Source organism: Sitodiplosis mosellana, unplaced genomic scaffold, assembly GCF_009176505.1.
Source record: "Sitodiplosis mosellana isolate CC-2019 unplaced genomic scaffold, AAFC_SMos_1.0 Smas_scaffold_61, whole genome shotgun sequence".
Taxonomy (NCBI): Eukaryota; Metazoa; Arthropoda; class Insecta; order Diptera; family Cecidomyiidae; genus Sitodiplosis; species Sitodiplosis mosellana.
Genome location: NW_022595303.1, coordinates 445,328 through 463,370, shown reverse-complemented (window position 1 = coordinate 463,370; position 18,043 = coordinate 445,328). Strand labels below are relative to the sequence as shown.

The window sequence follows — 18,043 nt, the reverse complement described above, 5'->3', positions numbered from 1 at the left end:
ATGGGTCGACTGGAGTAAATCTTTATTCTGATCAAGTGACTTTAAAACCTATGTCGCAAACCCGTATTGATTTTCCAACTCCAATCGCTATTCAAGCTGGTTTCAAATATGAAATTCGATTTTATATTGAAATTGGTAGGTGGTATAGTTTGAAAACTCTTAAGCCTAAGGTACGGATGGATGAAGGCGTCGAAATTCAATTCCACACTGACACCAATTATTCTTCAAATAAAAATGCTGAATTGGTGGAAGAAATTCACTTTATGAAGCTTGATGCGTGAAACTTTTATTTACAAATATTTGCAGAGTGCAGCCATGATAATCAGAATGATAGCCATAATTATAATTCAATTTTCTATGTTGTTTGAACTGAAGAGTGCAGTGTACTGGAGACTCCAGTCTGAAGTATTTGAAAAACTGAGAATGAATCACTAATTTAAATTTGCTTATGGAAATAAGAATACATTTGACATTGTAATTTATGGAAAATTACAATAAATAGCAATCAATTTTTATTTTTCATATAAATATTCCAATTCAATAAAAAAAATTCATATTTTTCAAAGTGACAATTGTATTGATTACAATTTACTTGAGTAATTTTCTTAATCAAGTAAAAAAAATTATGGTTTTGTTCTGACTCTACTAGCTGTGTGGAAACGAATGTCGTTCTAATTTGGTCAAAATGTTTATCATGGAGCATTAGTCCTCTTTGTTTATCGAAGAAAATCAACTTAAATCAAAGGTTGACTGTCGAATTCCGTCAATTTGTTAAGCCACTTGCATGTATACTGTCGATATGGATGAAGTGTTGATATTTTCAGGTTGTTTTGACAATGGCCGTCATAAAAATAAACATAAATTAATGACTAGGGGCTAGGAACAAGTTGTGAGATTCACATAGATTCGCATATATTCATGCGTTCGTGGCTTTATTATTGTTGTTGTACACTCACTGCGCTGCGAATGTCTCGTATACACAATCACACGAATTCACAAATATTCGTACGGATTCGTCTCAAGCGCTTGTGTTCTTACCCCCTAGATTAATGATATTTAAGTAAAATGATAAAAATAGATTTTAGACAAATGAAACGTTTTTCTATTTTAGCTCAGCAATGAAATAGCTCCCTGGTCATATTTACTTCATTAATATACTCAACGTTCAAAATTGGAATGAAAATTGAAGAAACATACAATTTTGCCACCAAAAATACCATTAAATAATTGAAAAACAATGTTCAAAAGTAGGAAAATTCTTTTTAAAAAAGAAAAATTTATTCAAAAAAACAGACACTGATTCGAAAACGTAAGGTTTTATTAACAGTATTTATTTCAATTTGAAAGTGACATTTGACAGTTCGTGCAAATTGGCTGTCAAGCATATTTATTCCAAATTGGAACTTCCAATCTATTTATATCACAGAATTGAACTGCGTAGAAAACACGAAATAACAAACGGTCTGTGGTCATAACAAGTTTACTTTGGCAATTTATATTTGTTCACTTATATTCAAAGTCATATTGAACAAATGTGAATTCGTATTTGTTTTTATTTTCTCACCAAACTTCAAATCGAAAATAAAATAATTGGTTTGAATTTCGAGATTCATCATTGTGAAATTACACTCAATTTGAATAGAACGTAAATAAGAGGTGCTTTTGTGTGGCACATTCATACGATTTTTTTTTCTCTGAAATTTCTTTTGATAATGTTATCTCCGACTTAATTTTTGCTCTTTTTCTACCATCCGTTTAGTTCATCACAATAATTCAACAACGTGAACCGTGAACAAAAATCCATTAACCAATCTGTCATCAACAACATTTCCACTTCAAATCAAATTCTGCAATGGCACAAGAGCCTGCTCCGATTATTTACAGCAATGTGTTGCCGTGGCGTGGCTGCGAGAAACTGTATTTGGACACCCGAACAGCTGATGTATTCTTTGTCTTTGGTAAAGATGGTAACGTGAAAATTCCGGCACACAAAAACATTTTGTCGGCCAATAGCAAGTTATTCGATGTGATGTTTTATGGTCCACGCAAACAAGAAGGTGACATCCCAATCGACAAGTCAACTCCTGAGGCTTTTAAGGAATTTTTGCAATTCTTTTACCTTGGAACGGTGAAATTGACCAACGTAAATGCAGTCCATGTCATGAATCTCGGCAAACAATATTTGGTCGACGAGTGCTGCAAGGCCAGTTCCAACTTCACTGAGCAAACTCTGACATTGGACAACATGTGCTTTGGCTATGAGGTGGCGATCTTCTTCGAACAAACTCATTTAATGAAGTTTTGTGAACAGAAAATTGGCGAAAACCCAAAGGAAATCTTCCAGTCCAAAAGTTTTCTGTCTTGTAGATCGAATTTATTGGCAAGAATCTTGCAGCTGGACACATTCAACTGTGACGAATCAGTGGTGTTTGACGGTTGTATGGCATGGGCAAAAGCCGCCTGCATTAAGAAAGGACTGGATGGAACAAACATGCAGAATATTCGCAATCAGTTGGGCGACCTATTCTACGAGATTCGGTTTGGTGATATGACAGCTGAAAGTTTTTATCCTCGGTATCGTTCTTACGGAGGTCTATTTTCGATTGAAGAATTCACAGACATTATCGGTATGATTTCATCTAAGGAATATCGACCACCGAAATTCAATCGTAATGAACGAAAAACGAGCCAAATTTACAAAAATAACACCAATGACCTGATTTGTGATCGGACTGATCCAACTGGTTTGAACCACCAACGGTACGATCTGGGATCGGGTACCACAATCCAAAATACCACGTCATTCACATCCAATTGTGAGTTAGTCCTAAAGACAATTCACTGCAATGAATTATTTCCAGTTCATGTTGAAAAGAATATACCATTCATACCAGCTATAATGAATGTGATTGATGGATCGACTGGTAAAAATCTTTATTCCGATCAAGTGATTTTTCTACCTCTGAGCGAAACCAATGTCCATCTTCCAACGCCAATTATCATTCGACCAGGCGTCAAATATCAAATTTGCTTTAATCTTCAAATTGACAAATGTTACACTTTGATGACCCTTAAGACCAAGGTGCAAATGGATCAAGGCATCGAAATTGATTTCGGTTATGATTACGGGGATTATTCTTCAAATAAAAATCCTGGACTGGTGAAGAAAATTATCTTCATGAAACCTAAAGAATAACACTTTTATAGTGAACGTATATATGTGTATGCTGCAAGGTAATCATAATTCAGCATTTAATGTGAACTTACCAGCTACTATGCAGAATAATATTGATAATATTAATCACCATTTAATCTCTCACTGAAAACGTCCGCTGGATGTGTGCGTCCAGTGTTTAGTCTTACAAATAAGAATACATTTGGCATTGTGATTCAAACAAAATCCAATTAACATCATAAGCAAAATCCATTTTATATTTTCTATAAATATATTTCAATTCAATAAAAAAAAAATCATATTTTTCAAAGTGACAATTGTATTGATTACAATTAATTTGAGTAACTTTCTTAATCAAGTAAAAAAAAAATGGTTTTGTTCTGACTCTAGCTGTGTGGAAACGAATGTCGTTCTATTTCGGTCAAAATGTTTATCACGGAGCATTAGTTCACTTTATTCATCGAAAAAAAAATCGTCCTCAATCAAAGGTTGACACTCGAATTTGACCAATTAGTTAAACGACTTGCATGGATGATGTCGATGCGGATGAGGCGTTGGTATTTTCTGGTTGTTTTTGCAATGGTCGTCGAAACAAAAGAACATGTGGCTCTGGAGCGTGAAGCATGTAGTGAACCCAGCCGGGACTTTGTTGAACACCCAAATTTCGCCATTCGGTCTCGGTCATCAAATGCGATTTCGGCACCTGACGCGCTAAATCATTCGGAAGGATCACATGCCTGAAACAAAAATAAAGAAAAAAATTATTCGTCATTAGAAACACTTTTAATTCATTGGAAATAGTACACCAAAAACACGATTTCCATTCGAAAATTGCACAAAGTGTGAAAAACAAATCAATTTGGTTATCACTTCCATGTCGTTGTGGCATTATGACAACATACCTGTACTCGTACTGATTGTCGTAGTACTTTTCCGAGTATTGAATTTGATCGGCCGACATTTTTTTTCACAGTAATTAACCAAAAATGGCACAATTTTTTCAATCAATCAGGAAAAAATCGTCGATTTATTTGTTTTATCCACGGAATTTTTGTCAAAGAAAACTTTTGCCGCTCGCAAACAAGTGATAACATCTAATGTATTTCCAATATAAACACTGGATTTGTTTGAGAGAACACACCACAGCAGCTGTCAGTGCGGCTCGTGCGATGAATAGCCCAAATGTCAAAATAAACTTTTTAGTACGCGATTGAAAGACGACGGTTTGAATGAATGAAACGTTCGATTTGTAATGTTCTTTTTTCTTGGATTTTGTTTAATTTTTCAGATTTTGATAGTTGAAATTTGTGATTTTAATGGAATTTTCATCTTTTTTGTCAAAAATGGACCAAAATTGTTTTTCCTTAGTTTTCTGAACGAAAATCAACGGCAATTCTCTTTAGAACCTCCCAACCGAGCTGCGTACTAAATATAGCCGCACGAATGAACCGCACACAGGACTCAATGAACTGAATTCACTTTCCAATGGTAACTATGAATGTGTGAGTATGTGTTAGTGTGTTTGATATCCATAAACAAATCATCTAAAAATAGACTGAATGGACGACCGCGTATTCACGTCAATGTGAATGAAGCAGAAAAAAAAACTAGCGTGTATGTGAAAAGTGTTTTTTTTTTCACAAACATCACAACACATCTTTTTTTTCTCATCGTTTAGCTTCTGTCAGTGTCGTGTTCCAATTGACCAATGTTGTGAAAATTTTCACATTTTTCGTGTGAAAATCTCGAGAATCCATCGAAAACTTAAGAAAACAATTGAGAATTGGATAAAAATCGATTTTTATAGGCCGAATCGTTGGCAGAGAGGTTAATTTTTTTGTCTGTTTGTTCAACAGGCCCAAGTGAAAATGTGTCAAAAGTTGTTACGGATCTAGTGCGGTGGGTTTGATAGTGTGAAGAAAAAAAAAACATTTTCAAAGTGGATCGCATTTAGTTCAATATCTGGGAAAAATGGTTGATGCCAGTTTAGCATACGAGATTTTAATGTATCTCAACTCATTTTACTTTGGTAAATAATATGGGAGAATGTAGTTACGATTTTGGTGCATGTCATTAATGCCTGTCATTCAATGCTATTTTAGGGTTATTGGCCTTTGTTGAACTGGGAGTTTTCATTTACAAATTGGGTAAGTTCAAGCTAATTACAGACTAAATTACATTGAATCCAGGCTTTGAATCGTGATTAATGGTGCAATTTGGTTCAAACAGTGAAATTGGGCAAACGCTACTCACTGATACCGACAACACTGATATGGGGTAAGTTAAAGCAACGGTCATGTTGCTAATCAATTGAATTTTTTTTATCAAATTCAAAAATAGAATTCGTTTTTTGCTCTTTCAGACGTTGGATATCTATTTGGAACGACGTTGCTGGAGACAATACGAATATATTTGGGGAGGAAAAGTAAGTTTCTATTTGGTTTGTGGATTTTAGCTAAAGAGATGGACTTGCTCCGAGTACGGAGACTGCAATCCCTGTAATGGGTCACTTTGAGTAAAGAGACTGATCCGTTTTTGAAGAAATTGATTCGTTTCTGATTTAAGTAAGAAGATTCTTCCTAGGCACACTGATTGAATACCTTTGAATAAGAAGATAGACTCAATGCAGCGTCCATCTCCATTGGCTCTGATTTCAGCTCGATTACTTACTCTCATGGTGACACAGAGAGTCTCAAACACATTCAATCGCACTATAAACCTCCAAACCCACTCAAAAATGCTCATATTTTTCTTTTCTCTCTCTCTCTCTCCGTAGGCTCACTCAGTAAACATGGTTGGCAAGTGATAGTGTCGGTAATACTGACATTCCCGTGCATGGCTGGCATTTGGTATCTCATTTATTTCCAAGAAGTTTCAATCCAATTGGAGATAATTCTATGTGCCTTGGAACTAATGCTACAGTTCACTGAAATTGTCTACGCAACAATATTTACAATAACTGCATGCCGTCCACGGACCTACACCTAACGTTTGGCTACCGGCGACGACACCAAATTTCAAACATTGGTTACCATGCGAACGCCGACCAAACAAAAACACATTTAAACAGCACAACACTCTCAGCTCACAGCCAAATGTCAACCAATGCGACGAAATAAAGGGATGTGGTGGAGACGGCCAAAAACCCATACACATAGTCGATTCTCAATATATATATATACTCGAAACAATTTGCTTTAATTGAAGTTTGACACATTTTCAAATCTAGTCGAATTCATTCTAGTCGATAAGCCTATTTTATTCAACAAAAACTATTTCACCGTTTCATAACGCTGCACACAATTTTCTCTCTTTCCGTTCTAGTCATTATGTTGGTCAGTTAATTGTTCAGCGTACATAGTTTTTATAACATTTGATACTTAAACACAAATTACGGCGGCTTTAATATTCATACATCATTTACATCAACAGATAGGTGAAGTGTAATACACAGATGAAGTGCAAATGGGACAGCTTAGAGGGAACACATTTCGAACGGAGATGAGGGCAACGTTTCATATTCAAAGTGCACAAAAGCCAAGTGTTGGACTTTTTAAAAAAATTGTCGGTGAAAATGATTGAATGTGAAGAATTGTAAAATTGGAAACAAATGTGAACTTCGATATGTGAAACTTGCGAAAATTGTGAAATTTCAGAGGAAAACAAAAATCTTAACCCATAAGGAAATCTACACTAAAAAGGGCAGTAAGACAAGCTTTGTTGGAAACTCCAATTTGGATTAGTTCGATTGAATATTTTCCAACAAAAAGGAGTAAACTGTCCGTAATATTGCTCAAAACACATCCCAAACTACCCAAAAATCTGAATGGTCTGAGATTCAATCAATTTCCTACAGAAATGTGCTCTTTATCAGTTTCCCGCCGAAATGTGCTCTTTATAATCTGTCGCCATTACCCAGTTTATATCAGATTTGAAAAAAAGAACAATCATTTCCGTTTTTGATGTTATTCTGAATCAATAGTTTTGTTTAGTATCAGAAAAAATTTGTTTACACATTCATTTTCTGAACACCGAAAAAAAACGGAACCGATATCAATCAAGTGGCATTTATTTGCTACTAACATCTACTCTCATCCGACCACATTCAACTACTTAAAACATATGATAATACTGATATACAGTATAAACTGTAAAATTAACCCATACTGTATGAATTCAACCGATGATGACGGTTGAATGTAAAATTTTAATATTTCAGTAAATTGTAACACCTCTATCAAACTCAAGGAACAATTTGGTCCAAAACTAGTCGAAAACGTACAGAGCTTCAAGTTCATTCTTATCACACACACACACACATCTGACAAATGAGGCAAATACACACTATATTACTAGTTGAATTGTATAGTTGATAAATCCCTTTTGCAACGAATCACACAGAACGAGACGATTTGGGTTTTTTTTCTTCTGACAAGCTTGACGTTTGTATTCGATGAATGCCATGGCAGAGAGATTGAATGGATTTTTTTTCTTTTTTTGTAGATGATAATTAAGAAAATTGAAAATTTGCCTTGAGTTTTTTTTATTTTCGAAGATTTTGTTGTTAAAGTTTTGAACAAAATTGATTTTTTTAAAAATTAATTTCCAAATTTTAATTTAAAAATAACTAAATTGATTATATATCCAGAATTTTCGTTTCCAAACTAATTCGTCAACAAAAAAAATTCATTTATTAATTGGACATTTTGAATGGATTTCAAAAATGCTCCCATCTGAAAGTGTATTTTTTTAATTGAGAACAATTAATCCTAGTATAATTATACAATGAATTTGAATTATCTTCTGTTTAATTCTACGAAAAAAAAGTTGAAGGAAAAAATTCCGTCAGAAATTTAAAAAAAACCTAATGTTTTCAACTATGTTTAACAAAAAGGAATAATTCAATTTCAGGGAAATTGGGTATTTTTCAAAAATCGTCCAATTAAAGTGAATATTTAAAAGCCATTCATGTGAGAAACACTTCAACGAACCTTTTTTCATTGAATAGAATCTTATTCGATGGAATAAAAATGATGAAAAATTCACTACCTACAAAATGTCAAGCACTCATTAAAAAAAACATTGTCTCGTTCTGTTCAACCAGAAAATAATCTCTAAGATTTAGATCTAAAAACAAACCTGGTTTCTTTTTCTGCCGATCGATAAAAATTAGCCCGAAATGCCTTGTAGTGCCATTAGGAAACCTCCTAGAACCACGATGGATAAATAAAAAAAAAGTGAAAAAAATGGTAATCAATTTGAACCGTGTCTTTAAATTAGTCTGTAGTTGATCCGATTGTATTTTTTCATGGTTCAATTGCGATCCATATAAATTAAACCAAAAAAAAACCTTGTCGTAGAAAATATAAATAATCATGTGGTTTCCTCGTAGAATATTTATTACCCCGAAGTCGATTTTGATTATAGAAAAAAGAAAAAGAAGGCGAAATGTATCGATTTTTTAAAAATTTCATTATTTTCGATGTTGTCTCTCGATGTGGTTTCATTCTTTAGTTCCATATTATTACACAGCAATCGCTGTTCCCCCATTCTAAATCGATTTGGTTTTTTTTGTATTTATGTAACCAAATATAAAGAAAAAAATTATTTAAATATATTTCTTTGATTTTGCAAGTAAAGCAAAAGGTTTGGATGTTTTTTGAACAATTTTTTTGAGTAAACTGCAGTAGACGGTGCTGTACACTGCACTGCAAAATGAAAATTCATTGGAATTTAGTCACCAAAAATATTTTAAGCAAATTATCTCGATTGGTTCATCTATGATGAAAAGACTAAAGTGGTAAGTAATCAAAATCTTTAGTATTCTTATAAGGTACGCTTTGCAAGGTGAAAATATTTTGACATCATCTGAAAAAAAACTATGATTCGACTTGCCGCAAAATTGCGATTTTCTCTCCAATTATTGAATCAAAATGCCTTTTGACGTGATCAAAAATGCAGCAACGTTTAACAAATCTGGTTGATAAAAATTATCCCATAAACCTGGATTGATTCAATTGTGAATTTCAATTTGTCACATTTAATCTAATTAGAAAAATTGTGAATATTTTTAAACAAATTTCTTTCAAAACCATTTATAATAATTGATGATCCCTTATCCATATGTGATTAGCTAAAATTGTGTTATTTTTTTATTTCATTTTCTATTGAATGCTCACATTAATTTCCCTTTTCCATATAACATTTAATACAAATTGTCCAACGGTGGCTTTTTTCTTATTATTCTAAAGAAAACGGTTTATAACCTTGATTTCAGATTGGTTGGGATGTCCAAAAAAAAGTCGGGCGCTAAATTGTCGGCATTTTCTGGATAACAAGCGTACTGTTTGAGGTCATTGACACCAGCGTCTTTAAGCACCTCTTCATCGATGTAGAAGTTACCGGTTGTGGTTTTTGGATCGCGAGTTAGAATGGCATAGGCAGCATCGGCACAGATTTCTGGCTTGCGTGAATATTTACTGCTATCTTCACCCAGCAACATCTCAACGGCGGCAGTAGCAATGGCCGTTTTGGGCCATAGTGCATTCACACCGATTTCACCTTTGTACTCGTGAGACATTCCTAGCACACACATCGACATTCCGTACTTGGCTATGGTGTAAGCGGCGTGATTACCGAACCAAACCGGGTTCAAGTTGAGTGGTGGTGACAAGTTTAGAATGTGAGCATGGTCACTTTTCAGCAAATGTGGTATGCATTCTTTTGATCTGGAAAAGATAAAGTTGATTCATCGATTGATGGAGACATTTGGTTTAAGATAAAGTCGATGATGTCAATTGGTTTGAACCAACACAGAAAATGTTTGTTTTTGATATGAACACCGGTCATTCGGTCATAAACCAATTGTTTCTTAATCAAAACATTGACATAATCCGTTCAAATATTCCCATTGATCTCTTTACTCACACAAGAAAAGTGCCGCGAGTGTTGATGTTGTTCATCAGGTCATATCGTTTCATCTCCGTCTGAAGTGTTGGTGTCAATGAAATTGCACTGGCATTGTTCACTAGAATATCGATGCCACCAAACTGTTCAAAGAAAACACACAAAATTGTGGAATCAATCAAAAAGTTTGGTTATTGTGTCATTTTCATTGGTATCAGACGTCTAATCGTCACTTAAGTCTCAAATATCCAAATGAATACCTTCTCAACAGCTGTTTTCACCACTGATTTGACTTGTTGTTCATCTCGCACGTCCAAAATGAGTGGCAATGCCTTTCCGCCGGCTTCTTCGACTATAAAAAAACCAAGACAAACATTAATATCAAGCGCAACTTTCACTTGGTCTATATCTTTCAAGTGGAATGACTTACTCTCTTGAGCAGCTGTGTAAATAGTTCCAGGTAATTTTGGATGTGGCTCTGCCGTTTTGGCAGCGATTATAATATTTGCACCATCACGAGCTGCCTTCAAAGCGATCGCTTTGCCAATTCCCCGTGATGCTCCAGTTATCAATAGCGTTCGGCCAGCTAATTTTCTGTTGGCAAATGGTTTTAATGACAGTCAAACAAAACATCGGATAAAATCAACATCAACACAAACCCAGTATTTTTCATTGTCAGCTGTGTAGTAATGCGCTAATTCACCATCCCTTCAAAATAAACCAAATCAATTGAAAATATGAAATCTTGCATGACACTAAAGTTTATTCGCTTACTACTTTACCAAAGTTAAAAACTAGCAAATTTTACCTAATAAAAATAAAAATACGTAAGCACACATATATGCGGTGCAAACACACTAATCCAAATACACCGACTTTATTGTTGATCGTTCTTGTTTAGTTGACAGCCAAAGAGAAGAGTGAAAACAGAAATAACTCACACTGTAGCAATGACTTTTGACAGCTCCCGTCTATTGAATGAATGAACAGAGCTATCTGTGCGTGGAACATGGGAATTTAGTTCAATTTTTAATATTTTGAATTGGTAAACAAGTTAATTTTGTTGACTCTTTGAATAAACTTTCAATTATTTGTGAAATTTTTTTCAGACCAATGAGAGATAGCAAGCGTACTGATAACAAGAAAACTTCAAATAGTTTACATGTTAACATTTAGACTTAATTCTTCATACGGAGGATGAACATTCTGGTAGACCCGTTTGGCGCTACCAGAACATAGTTACGATGAAAATTAGCCCAATGAACAAAAGACACGCGAACAAAGAAACACCACCCTTCAAAAATTGTTGATAAAAATTTGCCCATTAAACTGGATCACTTCAAGTCATTTGTGAATCACAATTTGTAATATTTAAACCAAATTGTGTATATTTTCGAAGAAATTTATTCAAAACCATTCAATAACAATTAATGAGCCCTTATTCATATGTGATTAGCTAAATTTGTGTTTTTTATTCCAAATTTTCAATCATTTTCTATCAAATGTTCACATTTATTTTCCTCTTCCAAATAATTTGTTGTTCCTCTAATCATTTGCACTTCATTATCGTGATGGAAATAGTGAATGATGCAATATTCAGTGAAGCTTCAATATTTCTTCGTGTTATAAAAATACAAATTGTTCATTAAACAATGTTCAATAGAATTGATTGAGCCAGGCAGTAGTTGCATTTTTTCATATTTTCTCCCATCCTCACTCTTGGTATGATCGAATGTGACGGTTTTCATTGAACACTATTAAAAATGTTGATAAAAATGATTAAAAAAATCTATGAAAAAAAATTACAAAACCAAAATTCTCCACTTTTCTAAAGAAATCAATTTATAATTTTGATTTTAGGCTGCCCATGAGTTTCTCGAGTTTCATTGCCTTTTGCAAATCGCCGGCAATTTTTAGTTTACCGGACATGAATGCTGATGTAGCTTTGAGTTTGCCGGAGAACATGTCAAAGAAATCGTTGGATTTCATGGTTAATGTCGCTTCTGGTGTGACACCGCCATCGCCTTTTCCACAGCTGCCACTGCCATCCTTCAAGTTGAGAAACCATATGCCGGCCTCATCACCTTTTACATTAAAGTGATATGTGGCGTTGACTTTTTGTACTAATTCCTCGTTCAAATTGGCTTCAATTTTCTTGAACAATCCCTCAATTTGACCAGAGGGAACGGTGGCACCTTCGGCTTTTTGGCTTGATTTGCTGAAGACGTTGTTAATGCTAGTTGGGATGTCCAAAAATGCATCGGGCACTAAATTGTCGGCATTTTCTGGATAACAAGCGTACTGTTTGAGGTCATTGACACCGGCCTCTTTAAGCACCTCTTCATCAATATAGAAGTTACCGGTTGTTGTTACTGGATCGCGGCTCAGAATAGCATAGGCAGCATCGGCACAGATTTCTGGCTTGCGTGAATATTTACTGCTATCTTCACCCAGCAACATCTCAACGGCAGCAGTAGCAATGGCCGTTTTGGGCCACAGTGCATTCACTCCGATCTCACCTTTGTACTCGTGAGACATTCCTAGCACACACATCGACATTCCGTACTTGGCTATGGTGTAAGCAACGTGATTGCCGAACCAAACTGGGTTCAAGTTGAGTGGCGGTGACAAGTTTAAAATGTGAGCATGGTCACTCTTCAGCAAGTAGGGAATGCACTCTTTGGATCTGGAATGGATAAAGTTGATTTATTGATCGATGGAGACATTTGGCTTAAGATAAAGTCGATGAAGTCAATAAGTTTGAACCAACACAGAAAATGTTTGTTTTTGATATGACCACTGGTCATTTACTAGTTGTTTCTTGATCAACACATTGACATTATCCGTTCAAATATTCCCATTGATCTCTTTACTCACACAAGAAAAGTGCCGCGAGTGTTGATGTTGTTCATCAGGTCATATCGTTTCATTTCCGTCTGAAGTGTTGGTGTCAATGAAATTGCACTGGCATTGTTTACTAGAATATCGATGCCACCAAACTGTTCAAAGAAAACACACAAAATTGTTGGTCCATTCAAAAAGTTAGGTTAATGTGTCACTTTCAGACGTCTGATTGTCACCAAATTCTCAAATATCCAAATAAATACCTTTTCAACAGCAGTTTTCACCACTGATTTGACTTGCTGTTCATCTCTCACGTCCAAAATGAGTGGCAATGCCTTTCCGCCGGCTTCTTCGACTATAAAAACCAAAGCAAACATTAATATCAAGCACAACTTTCACTTGGCCTATTTAATTCAATTCAAATGACTTACTCTCTTGAGCTGCTGTGTAAATGGTTCCAGGTAATTTTGGATGTGGCTCTGCCGTTTTGGCTGCAACTACGATATTTGCACCATCACGAGCTGCCTTCAAAGCGATCGCTTTACCAATTCCCCGTGATGCTCCAGTTATCAATAGCGTTCGGCCAGCTAATTTTCTGTTGGCAAATGGTTTCAATGACAGTCAAACAAAACATCGAATAAAATTGAGATCAAAACAAACCCAGTATTTATCATTTTCAGCTGTGTAGCAATGCACCGTCTCTTCAAAACGAACCAAGTTAATTGAAAATATGAAATATAGCGTGACACTGAAATTTATTTATTTTGCAACAATTTGCTCACTCCTTGACCAAAGTTCAAAACACCAAGCAAATTTCACCTGATAAACATAGAAATACGTAAGCACACATATATGCGGTCCGACACACTAATGTAATGTACAGACTTTATTGTTGATCGTTTATTTGACAGCCAAAGAGAAGAGTGAAAACAGAAATAACTCACACTGTAGCACTGACTTTTGACAGCTCCCGTCTGTCATTGAATGAACAGAGCCATCTGTGCGTGCAATATAGGGTTTTGGTTTAATTTTTAGTACTTCGAATTGATCAACACCATTGGAATGATAGAATTTATGGAATTTTATTATAATTTTATTTAAAAAATAGTAAAAATGCATAAACTAATAATTGCGAGAAAAAATCCAATTAATGCGAGACTTTAGACAAGAAAACTTCAAATTATAGTTTACAAACTAACATTTAGACTTAATATTGCAAATAAATGTTGAGAAAAAAATATTTTGTGCTCTGTGATGTTGGAAATTCATTTGCAAAGGCAATTTCAATACTTATTTCGCGGTTGATTTCATTTTTTTATTTTATTTATTTATTTAAATTACTTTTGATTCATAGAGGACGATTATGGTGGGCAAACCCCTATTGAAACCCCATAAAACGTTGTAAAGCATGAAAACTTAAACCTAAGTCATACTGCTGGTTTTTACATTTGTGTCTAATTGTCCCTATTTCATATGTTCATTATATAGCAAAGCACATAGTTGAATTCACAATAGAATTCATTTTCGATCTAAAATTTATTCTTTTTAACTTAACCAAATGTCCTAATAAGCCATGGCTCGTATGGCCACTAGTAATGCAATGAATTACAACCTCTTGTTGAAGCTACGCATGAATTTCTCCAAATCAATGGCCTTCTGCAAATCGCCGTTGATCTTCAATTTACCAGACATGTACGCTGAGGTTGCCTTGAGTTGTCCAGCAAAAAGATCGAGCACATCTTTTGAGTCCATAATCAGTGTGGCTTCTGGTCTGATGCCTCCATCACCTCTGCCGCAGCTCCCTTTTCCGTATTTCAAATTGAGAAACCAAGTGCCGGGCTCATCACCTTCTACATTAAACTGATAAATGGCGTTTACTCTTTGAACTATTCCCTCGTTCAAGTGGCTTTCGATTTCTCTAAACAGTCTCGCTATCTCTCCGGATCTACAGCTAGTGGTTTGAAACTTTGGTTTCTCATGTTCGCTCCAAACAATAGTCTTATCGAATGGAATATCCAAAAATCCATCGGGTATTAAATGATCGGCGTTTTCTGGATGACAAGCATATTGCGTCAAGTCTGGAACGCCTGCCTGTTTAACGACGTCTTCATCGATGTAGAAGTTACCGGTTGTGGTTTTTGGATCGCGGCTCAGAATAGCATAGGCAGCATCGGCACAGATTTCTGGCTTGCGAGAGTATAAACTACTGTTTTCACCCAGCAACATCTCAACGGCGGCAGTTGCAATGGCCGTTTTGGGCCACAATGCATTCACTCCGATTCGACCCTTGTACTCTTGAGATATTCCAAGCACACACATCGACATTCCATATTTGGCTATGGTGTATGCCAGTGATTTGCTGAACCACATCGGATTGAGGTTTAACGGAGGTGATAAATTCAGAATGTGAGCATGGTCACTCTTCAGCAAATGGGGAATGCACTCTTTGGATCTGGAATGGATAAAGTTGATTAATGAAGACATTTGGTTTAAGTTAAATTCGATGAAGTCAATTGGTTTGAACGAACATAGAAAATGTTTGATTTTGATATGAACACCGGTCATTGACCAGTTGTTTCTTAATCAAAACATTAACATTATCCGTTCAAATATTCACATTGAACTCTTTACTCACACAAGAAAAGTGCCGCGAGTGTTGATGTTGTTCATCAGGTCATATCGTTTCATCTCCGTCTGGAGTGTTGGTGTCAATGAAATTGCACTGGCATTGTTCACTAGAATATCGATGCCACCGAACTAATCAAAGAAAACACACAAAATTGTTGTTTATTCAAAAGTTAAGTTAATGTGTCACTTTCAGACGTCTGATCGTCACAAAAGTCTCAAATATCTAAATAAATACCTTTTCAACAGCTGTTTTCACCACTGATTTAACTTGTTGTTCATTTCGCACGTCCAAAATGAGTGGCAATGCCTTTCCGCCGGCTTCTTCGACTATAAAAACCAAAGCAAACATTAATATCAAGACCAACTTTCACTTGACCTATTTCATTCCTGTCGAATGACTTACTCTCTTGAGCTGCTGTGTAAATGGTTCCAGGTAATTTTGGATGTGGCTCTGCCGTTTTGGCAGCGATTATAATATTTGCACCATCACGAGCTGCTTTCAAAGCGATGGCTTTCCCAATTCCCCGTGATGCACCAGTTACGAAAAGTGTGCGACCACCCAATTTTCTGTTGATTACAGGAAAAATATCACTCTTTGGTTAGCTCAATTTTTTATTAGAATCAATTCTTAAAATATTTCGATCTTTGCTTAGTTATTCACTGTTTCATTCAAAAAATAATTAATTCAATATAAGTTTCAACTTGACACAGACCCAGTATTGATCATTTTTAACCTTATTGCTTCAAAAATGTGAAATTCAGTGCTAAGAGAAAATAAATTTTGTTTGGTCTTTTTAATACTCAATGTGTCTTTTAGACACCGCACGAAGAGCGCACCAAAAGAAGAATGAGAGAAGCCAAGACGGTGAAAGAAAGTAACACACTGAAACAGCTTTATTTATGTTTTGCTTTTAAACTTGTTTTCTGATTTGACAAGTGAATGTTCGCATACATGCTTAATGATCACTTACCAACGGTAAGCTACACAGAGACAGCAAGCAATCTTCTATGTTTGTCTGTTGATGTTTGCGCTCTGGTTGTCATACAACACATTACCATACTTTGGTAACTTTTTTGGAAAACGGCGCCAAGTTTAAATTATTCTTCATTCGTGTTAAAGCTTTGAAACCAAACTAGAAATGAAATAGAATTCGATTGTTCTAAATGAACCTTGCTTCAACACCTTTAATACTGGACTTCAAATAAATTATTATGAAAATTAAAACTTAGAAGAAAATTAAAATATTTTGAGGAACAAAAGAACTTACTTGTTATGTGACCTCTGTGCAGCAATTTCTCGCCGGTTGTTCCAAATCTTGTAATTTTCATTGAACTTTTCGATTATAAGTAACAATTCTTCATAAATGACTACATCTTTATTTATCAACTAGCTCATTCGATTCAGTTGGAATTTATACAAATCATTTTTACCATTTTACACCCGTAAAACTCGTTTGTACTTAACAGTATTTAATAATCTAATTAAACAACTAAGTAAATGTTTCTTGGCTTAACAAAACTTTCATTTTTATCGAAATAAAATATTTATGTATTTTGAAAATGAACAGAATTATGTAAATAATAATTGCTTAGTTTTGGCTTGAAGTTCAACAGTTTGAATAAATATTTTAAAGATGATTCATTTTTAATCATTAACCACAATCATTCAATTACGGCATTTCTGATTAGAAGCTTGTCAGGTTCATTGATTCTCCGACATTTAGATATTTTTAACATGGAAATGAAGCTAAAGCGATTATAAAATATAATATAACAAACAGAGAGTCAATTAAATACATTCGATGATGATTCATCGCTGGTAAACTATCACATTGTGTATATTGCCTTAATTGAAAATACCGAAAGAAATAGTGGTCAACGGATATTGTGGCAGTCCATTGATCTCAGTTTTTATTCAGTCATCAAATTTATTATAGATTCAGCAGTAATTTGAGTTGAATCATCTTGATTTCTCAATTTATCGAGTATGGATTTAACATTTTCTGGGCTACGCAAAAAATTGTTCAATCTTGACTCCGTTGGCCCGTCAACACTTGAGTGTTCTATTACCCAATTCAAAAAATACAATACGCCTTCATCATTTTCAGGCTCTGTTGAGTAGTAAAAGACACCTTCGTCAGGATCAATGTGCTTTGAGAGTATGAAATCTTTCAAAAACTTATCGTCTTTTACATTGTCTTTTACGAAGTCTAATATCAACTCAATCTTTTCTTTTCTTAGGCGCAGGTAAGATCGACTTGCTCCGTGTAACGCTGTGTTGATTTTACCATTTCTAACTTTTCCTTTAAGTAACAATTTTTTGAGCACATCAACCCCAAATTGATTGTTTACCCAGTACAACAAAGACTGTGCTGTTTGTGGATCATGCCAATATTGCAATGAACGGTACAAAATGTTTCTACCCTCGCCCTTTTCATTTGCCAATACCAATTCTTTTAATTCGTTACTTTCAACGTGCCTCGCCATGAA

The 18,043-nt window shown here is 34.9% G+C and overlaps 7 protein-coding genes across 12 annotated transcripts in view; 3 read left to right on the top strand and 4 right to left on the bottom strand.

Annotated features, from left to right (window-relative positions):
- Positions 1–281, top strand: part of LOC129570521 (BTB/POZ domain-containing protein 3-like) — a 7,410-nt gene extending 7,129 nt beyond the window's left edge. Inside the window, exon 2 of the mRNA XM_055450166.1 lies at positions 97–281. Coding sequence (XP_055306141.1) covers positions 97–281 — 185 coding nt within the window. The remainder of the gene's footprint in view (positions 1–96) is intronic.
- Positions 282–1,403: 1,122 nt separating this feature from the next.
- On the top strand, positions 1,404–3,492 carry LOC129570522 (BTB/POZ domain-containing protein 6-B-like). Of its 3 annotated transcripts, none has more exons than XM_055450170.1 (2): positions 1,404–1,461; positions 1,760–3,492. In XM_055450170.1, exon 2 carries the CDS (start codon positions 1,853–1,855, stop codon positions 3,194–3,196), a length of 1,344 nt encoding a protein of 447 aa, XP_055306145.1. In that variant the 5' UTR covers positions 1,404–1,461; positions 1,760–1,852; the 3' UTR covers positions 3,197–3,492. The 3 variants fall into 3 exon arrangements, with proteins under 3 accessions (XP_055306145.1, XP_055306142.1, XP_055306144.1); XM_055450167.1 differs by having other exon boundaries at positions 1,418–1,656; XM_055450169.1 differs by having other exon boundaries at positions 1,425–1,645.
- On the bottom strand, positions 3,428–4,322 carry LOC129570524 (cyclin-dependent kinases regulatory subunit 1). The gene is made up of 2 exons (XM_055450173.1): positions 4,078–4,322; positions 3,428–3,912 (listed from the first exon to the last, which is right to left on the bottom strand). Exons 1-2 carry the CDS (start codon positions 4,134–4,136, stop codon positions 3,690–3,692), a joined length of 282 nt encoding a protein of 93 aa, XP_055306148.1. The 5' UTR covers positions 4,137–4,322; the 3' UTR covers positions 3,428–3,689.
- Positions 4,323–4,690: 368 nt separating this feature from the next.
- Positions 4,691–8,820, top strand: LOC129570523 (uncharacterized). Of its 2 annotated transcripts, XM_055450172.1 has the most exons (6): positions 4,705–4,789; positions 4,854–5,204; positions 5,278–5,322; positions 5,405–5,452; positions 5,538–5,600; positions 5,952–8,820. In XM_055450172.1, exons 2-6 carry the CDS (start codon positions 5,147–5,149, stop codon positions 6,161–6,163), a joined length of 426 nt encoding a protein of 141 aa, XP_055306147.1. In that variant the 5' UTR covers positions 4,705–4,789; positions 4,854–5,146; the 3' UTR covers positions 6,164–8,820. The 2 variants fall into 2 exon arrangements, with proteins under 2 accessions (XP_055306146.1, XP_055306147.1); XM_055450171.1 differs by having other exon boundaries at positions 4,691–5,204.
- Positions 8,821–9,242: 422 nt separating this feature from the next.
- On the bottom strand, positions 9,243–11,153 carry LOC129570627 (hydroxysteroid dehydrogenase-like protein 2). 3 transcript variants are annotated; one of them, XM_055450322.1, is made up of 6 exons: positions 10,856–11,153; positions 10,741–10,789; positions 10,512–10,675; positions 10,342–10,433; positions 10,103–10,224; positions 9,243–9,903 (listed from the first exon to the last, which is right to left on the bottom strand). In XM_055450322.1, the coding sequence occupies exons 2-6, from the start codon at positions 10,752–10,754 to the stop codon at positions 9,435–9,437; spliced, it is 861 nt and encodes a 286-aa protein (XP_055306297.1). In that variant the 5' UTR covers positions 10,755–10,789; positions 10,856–11,153; the 3' UTR covers positions 9,243–9,434. The 3 variants fall into 3 exon arrangements, with proteins under 3 accessions (XP_055306297.1, XP_055306296.1, XP_055306295.1); XM_055450321.1 differs by having other exon boundaries at positions 10,890–11,153; XM_055450320.1 differs by having other exon boundaries at positions 10,864–11,152.
- Positions 11,154–11,467: 314 nt separating this feature from the next.
- LOC129570625 (hydroxysteroid dehydrogenase-like protein 2) lies at positions 11,468–13,907 on the bottom strand. The gene is made up of 5 exons (XM_055450317.1): positions 13,586–13,907; positions 13,357–13,520; positions 13,189–13,280; positions 12,959–13,080; positions 11,468–12,767 (listed from the first exon to the last, which is right to left on the bottom strand). The coding sequence occupies exons 1-5, from the start codon at positions 13,597–13,599 to the stop codon at positions 11,924–11,926; spliced, it is 1,236 nt and encodes a 411-aa protein (XP_055306292.1). The 5' UTR covers positions 13,600–13,907; the 3' UTR covers positions 11,468–11,923.
- A 95-nt stretch (positions 13,908–14,002) lies between these two features.
- LOC129570624 (hydroxysteroid dehydrogenase-like protein 2) lies at positions 14,003–16,373 on the bottom strand. Its single transcript, XM_055450316.1, has 5 exons — positions 16,267–16,373; positions 15,957–16,120; positions 15,789–15,880; positions 15,561–15,682; positions 14,003–15,377 (listed from the first exon to the last, which is right to left on the bottom strand). The coding sequence occupies exons 1-5, from the start codon at positions 16,278–16,280 to the stop codon at positions 14,531–14,533; spliced, it is 1,239 nt and encodes a 412-aa protein (XP_055306291.1). The 5' UTR covers positions 16,281–16,373; the 3' UTR covers positions 14,003–14,530.
- Positions 16,374–18,043: the final 1,670 nt, after the last annotated feature.